The sequence below is a fragment of the Tasmannia lanceolata genome, unplaced genomic scaffold (genome assembly GCF_043159265.1).
Source record: "Tasmannia lanceolata isolate RefF3 unplaced genomic scaffold, GAP_Taslan_0.1 ptg000008l, whole genome shotgun sequence".
In the NCBI taxonomy this organism is placed as follows: Eukaryota; Viridiplantae; Streptophyta; class Magnoliopsida; order Canellales; family Winteraceae; genus Tasmannia; species Tasmannia lanceolata.
In genome coordinates, this window is record NW_027518685.1 from 12641375 (window position 1) to 12650609 (window position 9235).

Below are 9235 nucleotides of genomic sequence, written 5' to 3' on the forward strand. Positions count from 1 at the left end.
CTATTGCAAATTTACAAACCCTTTAAGCTATTTTTTTTTCCTTACAATATCTCTACCATTAGGTACTGCCCACCAGTAGTCTATACCATTATCTCTCATTCGACCACCTCGGATCAGCCTAGGCCATTGATCAACACCTCAATCCAAAATGATGTGATTCTAGATTTTTTTAGTTAGGCTTGTAGGGGCCTACCATATTAAAATAATTGTTCACCAAATAAGTAGTCCAAAAATTGTAACACATGAAATATATTTCATGCAAAATCTCCAAACCCAAAGGGTGTTTTGATCAGGAAAACAAAAAAAGAGAAAAGAAAAAGGCTGTCAATTGACCCAAACAAAGGCAGTTTCAATGGGAATTGGGTCCATTGACAGCCTTAGAAAAGAAGACAAATTCTTAGATTTGGGGGCATTTCAGGAACATCCTCTTACCATGCCTGAAAAAACCAAAGAAAGGAAAAATGTATTTAGGATGCTGATATTGGCACTGCCATGTTTTGATAATTGCACAAACTCACTTTGTCTTTTATTCAATAACCAGTTGTCAAAGGTTTATTATTATCACAGACTCACCTTATCTTTTATTCATTAACTCAGTTGTCAAAGGTCCATTACAATTCCCAAAAAAATCCCATGAGCCAATTCCCAATAAGCCAATTTAAAAAAGAAAAGACAAGGTGAGTATGTGCAATTATGAAAACATGGTGGTGCAAATATCAGTAGCCTGTATTTATTAGATGGGAGAGAAAAAAGAAAGAGGGAAGCCTCTTCTTGGAATTCCACGAATACATGTTACTGTCTCCTTCCCCACCATCCTTCTGTCTCTTTGGCTCCCAGTAATCAAATAGTTTAATTCTAAACAAATCCATTCTCTTTACACAAACTTATTCATTGTAATTAAAACGAACCTTCATTCAAACAGCTATAAAGTAATAAAAAAGATGCATTCTTCTTTTTTCTTTATAAATTTTCTGAGAAGGTTCTTAGGAAGAAAGATGGGGCCATGATGATAAGGAGAGACTGAGTCTGATTTCAACTGCGGGGCGGGGTTCTATTTCAATTTAATAAGTTGCTTTTTTTAATTTTTGCAAAGCCTGCTATTACTCGTTTTTGAATTTTTGTTCAAGTCAAACGGTAAAAAGGCAGGTCTTTGTTCAAAGATCCAATGACACGTTTCCTTCTCGATGAAAGGAGACTTTTTTTCCCCGCCACGGATATGTTAATGTTATATAGACATTGGGAACGTGAAATAGATGAATAATTGGATTTTTTGAGTATTGGGTTGAGAGATAAAGGGGAGATTGGTTTCTGGGTTTTGTTCTTAATAGTAAAGATTACATTTGTTGGGGGATTTATAGAATAAGGGTAGTGGTGGAAGTTGGTTTTTGTGCTTTTATTTGTCTAAATCTGTATATTTTTTGGCCATTATTGGGTTGTGGATTTGGGAACTAGTATTGGGAATTTTTGGGATTTTGTAATTTTGTCTGAAGCTGCACTTTTATTGGGTTTTGGAGTTGGAAACATCTCTGAGTTTGGATTTTAGGGTTTGCTGGTATTTTGGAGCTTTTCTTCATAATTAAATTTGGGGTCTTGGTTTTGGGTGATTTTATAGTTATACCATTGAAATTGCATTTTACATTTTAGGGAGTTTTTTCTTCTCAAGGAGCAGTTTTTCTCTCCTCTTTGGTGGGCTTTATCCTAGTTCTTAAATTGTGGTGAAATTGGTGGTGGAGAGGATGACTGGTGGCAGGAGAAAAAACACCAATTTCAGAAAGATATACACATTTTCATGTGGGAAGAAATCCTCATTCAAAGATGATCACTCACAGATTGGTGGGCCTGGTTTTTCGCGGGTGGTCTTCTGTAATGAACCCGAATCCCCTGAAGCTCAAATCCGCACTTATAGTGCCAATTATGTGTCTACAACCAAGTACAATTTGGCAACCTTCATTCCCAAATCCTTGTTTGAGCAATTCAGGAGGGTTGCCAACATGTACTTCCTCCTCGTCGGCTGCTTGGCATTCACTCCCCTTGCTCCTTACACCGCTGTCAGTGCTATCATTCCTTTGATTGTTGTAATCGGCGCTTCCATGGTCAAAGAGGCCATAGAAGATTGGAGGAGAAGAGAACAGGTATACATTTCAACACCCTTTTGTAATATGAATACTTCTACTTGTTTCAGTTATTCTTTCTTATCATCCATGACTATTTGGTCTTGAAACTATGGCGCCTTAAATTTTATTAATAAGAAAAAATAGTCACAAGAGGAGGACATAGAACCTTGCCTCTAACCCAACAAGATACAAGAAGAGGAAAAATAAAACCCCTTTACAAAGAAATAAACAATATTTATTTAGTGCGAATTTAAGGAATACATAGTTGGTTGCATCTAACAGCTCCTCTAGAGTTCTCGGGGAGATTAATCTACTGATTGGTGCTTGCTGTAGGGATATCTTTAGGTTGAATTACAGTTCAACATGATCATGATGAAATTTCCACTTTCTCTCATTCTAACATAAAATAATTGTGAACCTTAGAATTGGACTAATTCATGATGAAGAGAAGATTACTAGATTTTTTTTAACCCGGAAATGTGCATTGAGGTCCCAGGACGGACCTGGTGATTTTATTAGAAAAATTCAAAGAACAAGGCCCAAACAGGCTTACGAAACAATGAGGACATGTACGTTTAAAGCTTACTTAAAAACAAGAAACATGATCAACCTTTAAGAGGAGATTACTAGATTTTGTGTTGGTTTTGAATAGCAAATGGGGCAATCTTGTTGCCTTTAATGTTTCTCAAGGGGCCTTTTGGAACCTTAAGATAGCATCTCATGAAAGGCTTTGCTTGGTCTTTCTGCAAGATAGCATCTCTGTGTTTTGTGTTGGATCTGAAGGGGAATATGAGCCCATATCAGTCTGCAAAATGGGCATGGTCAGGGAATACTCATCTATTTGTAGTTTGTTATGCAGTACATCCTTTTAAAAGGAGTTGTTTATTTAAAATTTGGCCAAAAAATGAACTGAGAGGGGTTTTAGATGTATGTTGCAGAGGCTTCTCACTTGGGGCTTCATTCATGTTAGCCTTTCATATCCTCAATTCCAACCAACTTGCTGCATTCCCTCAGTGTCTTAATTGATTTCTTGATCAGCAAAACTGGAAATTTGGTCATCATGTGAAACACAAGCAAAATTTTATGCTCAATTGACTACCTACAAAATATTTTTTTTTGGGAAAATATGCTATTAATTTATTTGTAATGTAACTCTTTTTGGATCCACACGACTCTATTTATGTGACGGTTTCAGACTCTGTTGTGAGAGTTGCTTCTACCTTGAAACATTAGCTTTTCATTATCCTATGCCCCAGTCTGATTGTTTCAAGAGACCCATCTTTTAGTGAGCTTTGTGAAGAATTCTCAAGTATTTTAAAGTTTAAGGTTGATTTATGAATAACTTTTGTGCATGTTTGAACTCCTGATCTAGATTTTTAACTCCTGTATTCTTTTTCATAATCAAGACAATGCACTGGGGCTCATTTTTTATAATTTGGAATTTTTTTCAGGATATTGAGGTCAACAATCGGAAGGTTAAAGTGCACACCAGCAATGGGATTTTTGATAATATTGAATGGAAGAAGCTGAGAGTCGGAGATATCGTGAAAGTGGAAAAGGACGATTTCTTCCCCGCTGACCTTCTGTTGCTTTCATCTAGTTATGAGGATGCTATCTGCTATGTTGAGACAATGAACCTTGATGGAGAGACAAATTTGAAACTAAAACAAGCATTGGATGTGACCTCGAATTTGCATGATGAGTCTACCTTTCAGGATTTCAAAGCATTAGTTAAATGCGAAGATCCAAATGCAAACCTGTACACTTTCGTTGGGAGTATGGATTTTGAAGAGCAACAGTACCCTCTCACACCTCAACAGCTGCTTCTTAGGGACTCGAAACTTCGTAACACTGACTACATCTATGGGGCTGTGATATTCACAGGCCATGATACGAAAGTTCTCCAAAATGCCACAGATCCACCATCTAAGAGGAGTAAAATCGAGAAGAGAATGGACAGAATTATCTATCTTATGTTTGGCGTCATGGTTTTGATTGCCACTGTTGGTTCAATTTTCTTTGGAATAGCAACTAAAAAGGATCTACATGGTGACAGAATGAAACGATGGTATCTTAGACCGAATCATACCACTGTTTTCTTTGATCCTCAAAGAGCGCCTCTTGCGGCAATATTGCATTTTCTAACAGCCTTGATGTTGTATAACTACTTGATTCCCATCTCTTTGTATGTGTCTATAGAAGTCGTCAAAGTTATGCAGAGCACTTTCATCAATCAAGATGTGAATATGTATTATGAGGAGACTGACAAGCCTGCACGGGCCCGCACTTCCAACTTGAATGAGGAGTTGGGTCAAGTTGACACGATACTCTCAGATAAGACAGGCACTCTGACCTGCAATTCCATGGAGTTCATCAAATGTTCCGTGGCTGGAAAGGCTTATGGTCGCGGTGTTACAGAGGTGGAGAAGGCTATTGCCAGAAGAAAAGGTTCACCTTTGGTTCAAGAGATAGAGAGCGAGGATCTTGCCGAGCATCACTCTGATCCAAAACCGTCAGTTAAAGGCTTTAACTTCAAGGATGAACGCATTATGGATGGGAATTGGGTGAAGGGACCTCACTCAGATGTCATTCAAACGTTCTTTCGTGTAATGGCGATCTGTCATACGGCTATTCCTGAAGTGGATGGAAAGACGGGAAATATTTCGTATGAAGCTGAATCACCAGATGAGGCGAGCTTTGTGGTTGCTGCCAGAGAAATTGGCTTTGAATTTTACCAGAGGACACAGACAAGTATTTCATTGCATGAATTGGATCCCAAGTCTGGCATGATAGTTGAAAGGTAAAATTCATCATTTTGTTCGTGCATAATAGAGAAATTTCGCTATTGTGAGTTCTCTTTGTTTAACCACCAGTTCCTGTTTGCAGATCATATCAACTTTTGAATATCTTAGAGTTTAATAGCACCCGAAAGCGGATGTCTGTGATAGTAAGAAATCAAGAGGGCCAGTTGTTGTTACTCTCCAAAGGTGCCGACAGGTTTGTGATCTACAACTTACTAAAGCATTCTTGAGTACTTGATATTAATAAACACTTTAGGCATTATTAAATTCTTTACATCTAATTATTGTAGTTCCAATTAGCTCCGTCCTGTAATACCCATTGCATGTTTTATGAACAGTGTCATGTTTGAGCGGCTCGCAGAGAATGGAAGGGAGTTTGAAAATGAGACTAGGGATCACCTGAATGAGTATGCTGATGCAGGTTTGAGAACCTTGGTCCTTGCATATCGGGAACTCAATGAGAAAGAATACAAGGAGTTTGAGAAGGAATTCGATGAGGCCAAGAACTCGGTCAGTGCAGATCGAGATGAAAAGATTGATGAAGTGGCAGAGAAGATAGAGAAGGATTTGATTCTTCTCGGAGCCACAGCTGTTGAAGACAAACTGCAAAATGGGGTGAGCAGAAGACTTTTTTTTTTTTTGGGGGCGGGGGGATGGCGGTGGTTAGAAGATCTCAAGAGATGATTTAAGTCTAATATTTTAGACATCAGTTTTTGTTTGAAAGTGATTATGTTCTTCCATGTGTATCAGGTTCCTGAATGCATTGACAAGCTTGCACAAGCTGGGATAAAACTCTGGGTTTTAACCGGAGATAAGATGGAGACAGCCATCAATATTGGGTATGCTTATGGGATATAACTCTTGTAAATACAAAATGTCATATATATAGTTGCTTCTCCTTCCATTTGTTTACATGTTTTTTACTCTTGTTAAATTTTGCAGCTTTGCATGTAGTCTGCTCAGACAAGGAATGCGACAGATAGTTATCAATTTGGAGACACCGGAAATTATAGCATTGGAAAAGGAGGGGAAAAAGACTGACATTGCAAAGGTAAACAATGCTTTCTTTTATGCTGTATTCTCTTTACATCATTCAAAATTTTTTTCCAACGATATAGAAAACTTTATTAAAAACAGAAACAGAAGAATACAAAACTTTTATTAAAAACACAAACAGAAGAATACGAAACCTATGCCATCCAACGTATTGTACTTCTTGTGATGTCATATCTTTTGATGAGCAACTTGATTTACAAGTTGCTTATAGTAATCAGAGCCCAATCAACTACTTATAAACATGAAACTATGATCAAATGACCAAAAACCCTTATACTAAGTCCATAAGTGACTCAATTTTCATTTCAAGTTGGAACTCATTCTTTCAGATTGTAGACCTGTTGGGACTTGGGATTTAACCAACATAGTTTTGTGTTAAATGTAGGCCAGTGGTGACTGGTGGTGACATTCCACAACAGTGTGCCCAAACTTAAAGATAAAAGAATATGAAAGTCATCTGACTTTGGTTTTTTATCCTAATTAACATTGGAAGTCATCCAAGTTTATCATCTGGCCCCTTACCAACATCTACATCTCTAATTTTAGAATCCGTGGGTTGTTATAACTTATAACATCTAAAGGGATTGTTGCTTATCTTTTCAGGCATCTAAGGCAAGCGTTATCCATCAGCTAAGTGAGGGAAAGTCACAGATTACTTCATCAAGTGGAGATGCATTTGCTTTGATCATTGATGGTAAATCACTGTCTTTTGCTCTGGAGGACGATGTCAAGAACATGTTCTTAGACCTGGCAATCAGCTGTGCATCTGTTATTTGCTGTCGTTCATCACCCAAACAGAAAGCCCTCGTAAGTTCACATAATTTTCCAGTGTATCCGTCCTTACTTTATTTCTTTAGTTAATGGTCGCGCTTAAGGAATCTAATGTGTCTGAAAAAAAAAATCAGGTTACAAGATTGGTTAAAACCGGCACGGGTAAGACAACATTAGCAATTGGTGATGGGGCAAATGACGTGGGTATGCTTCAAGAAGCCGATATTGGAATTGGTATCAGTGGTGTTGAAGGAATGCAGGTGATAACATAATCATAATGTCTTTATGATATTTATGTTGCATTTGTTTCATTCTTTTTCATGCTTGTTTATTGAACTTATTTTCTCACCTTTTTACTCCTTCGATGTTATATCAGGCTGTGATGTCAAGTGATATTGCAATTGCTCAGTTCCGATTTTTGGAGCGTTTACTGCTTGTACATGGACATTGGTGTTACAGAAGGATCGCATCAATGGTATGGATGGGCTCCATTCTTGTTATTTTAAACTCTTTAAGTTTTTTCACAAGTTGAATCGAGTTTGATGTGTTTCCTCGTCTGTTTTGCAGGTATGCTACTTCTTTTACAAGAACATTACATTCGGTCTCACTATCTTCATGTTTGAGGCATATGCATCATTTTCTGGGCAATCAGCGTATAACGATTGGTATTTGTCATTATACAATGTCTTCTTCACGTCGGCTCCTGTACTTGCTTTGGGGATATTTGACCAAGATGTTTCTGCGAGGTTTTGTCTCAAGGTATATTCACCATTCACAAACTAAAACTTCATGTAGTATTCCTTATGGCTGTAAATTCCTTGTAAAGACGGTGTCTTATTTTGAAAATCTACTCCGAATATATTTTCAAGTTCAAGTTTGGTGCAATCAGTCTGTCAACAGTGAAATAGTTTTTAAGCTTGGAAACAGTTTTTCTGAGTGACCATCATGCAGATTCCTGCCTTTCATAAATATTTAAAAACAAGTATTTTTTTACACAGAACTTATAACTACATGAGGGTGCTTTATCTCCCTCCCCTAAGGTTGAGGTACAATAATGGACTCCGTGGGGATGACAACAACCCATATGTCTTATATAATCGATATGCCATATTATCTATTCTTTTGACAATTGGGTCTGATTTTAAATTTACATCATCCAGTGACCATGTATTTTGGTTGCACAAGTGATTCCCTTCTATCTCATGTAATGCATCTGGAAGAATCCAAAGAAAACTTAAACATTTACACTCATGGCAACTATTTAAAGCTATGCCTTGAAGTGTAATTTATCAAAAATAATCTTAATGACATATTAAGAGTGTAATATGTTCTGAATAAACTTTACGAGATGAACTCATGATCACTTTTTTCTTTCATTCAGTTCCCTCTACTGTACCAAGAAGGCATCCAAAATGTTCTCTTTAGCTGGCGACGAATACTCAGCTGGATGTTCAATGGGGTTATCAGCTCTATCATCATCTTCTTCTTCTGCACCACAGCATTTCAGCACCAGGCCTTCCGTGAAGGTGGACAGGTGGTCGAAATGGAAATTCTTGGGGCAACACTGTACTCGTGTGTCGTTTGGGTTGTAAACTGCCAAATGGCTCTTTCTGTCAGCTACTTCACATTGATTCAACACATCTTCGTGTGGGGAGGCATCGCCCTTTGGTATCTCTTCCTTTTGGCCTACGGCGCCCTATCCCCAAACTTGTCCTCTACTGCTTATATGGTCTTCATTGAAGGATGTGCTCCTGCTCCTTCTTACTGGTTTCTCACACTCCTTGTGGTAATTTGTAGCCTCACCCCATACTTTTCATACTCGGCCATTCAGATGCGCTTCTTCCCCATGTATCATGAGATGATACAGTGGATAAGGAAGGAAGGTCAAGCCGATGACCCTGAGTACTGTCGAATGGTGAGGCAGAGATCCTTGCGAACGACCACAGTTGGTGTTTCAGCACGTTTGGATGCGAAAACCAGAAATGTAAAGCGCAAGGTTCATAATACGAAACAATCACCTGAGCAGGTCATTGAATTGGGAAGAGTTTAGCTGTTGCACATGTATTATTAGTGGGGCGGGCTATACAAGCCCAGATGTAGATTTTGATTCTTGGCCTTTGAAGGCTGCATTATTTTTTAATTTTTTATGTATACCTCTTGTATTTCTGATATTCATATCACACAGAGAGAATACAATCCAGTTATGGATAGTTTCAATCAGACTGTTTCCCTCTTCCCTTCAGAGTTTCAGTTTTAAGATATGTGTTATTTTTTGTCTTCTTTAGCCAAGTAGATTTTAAGATATGAAGAAACAGGTGTTACCACATGGTGGGTTTTGAACTTCAAGCATGGCTTTTTTTTATCAACAATCAGCTCATGAGTAATGTGATGATTAGAAGATTGATTGTATTCTGTTCTCAAAATATGAGAGAGATGTTTTGATATTGCATGGATGAACTCTAGATTTGTTTACTGCAAAATTGCAACTGAAAA

The 9235-nt window shown here is 37.8% G+C and overlaps 1 protein-coding gene across 1 annotated transcript; it reads left to right on the plus strand.

Annotated features, from left to right (window-relative positions):
* The first annotated feature begins 885 nt into the window (after nt 1-885).
* Nucleotides 886-8962, plus strand: LOC143884395 (putative phospholipid-transporting ATPase 9). The gene is made up of 11 exons (XM_077387931.1): nt 886-2132; nt 3566-4914; nt 5001-5111; nt 5254-5530; nt 5666-5754; nt 5858-5966; nt 6575-6778; nt 6877-7002; nt 7119-7217; nt 7310-7501; nt 8124-8962. The coding sequence occupies exons 1-11, from the start codon at nt 1737-1739 to the stop codon at nt 8790-8792; spliced, it is 3621 nt and encodes a 1206-aa protein (XP_077244046.1). The 5' UTR covers nt 886-1736; the 3' UTR covers nt 8793-8962.
* The last annotated feature ends 273 nt before the right edge of the window (nt 8963-9235 follow it).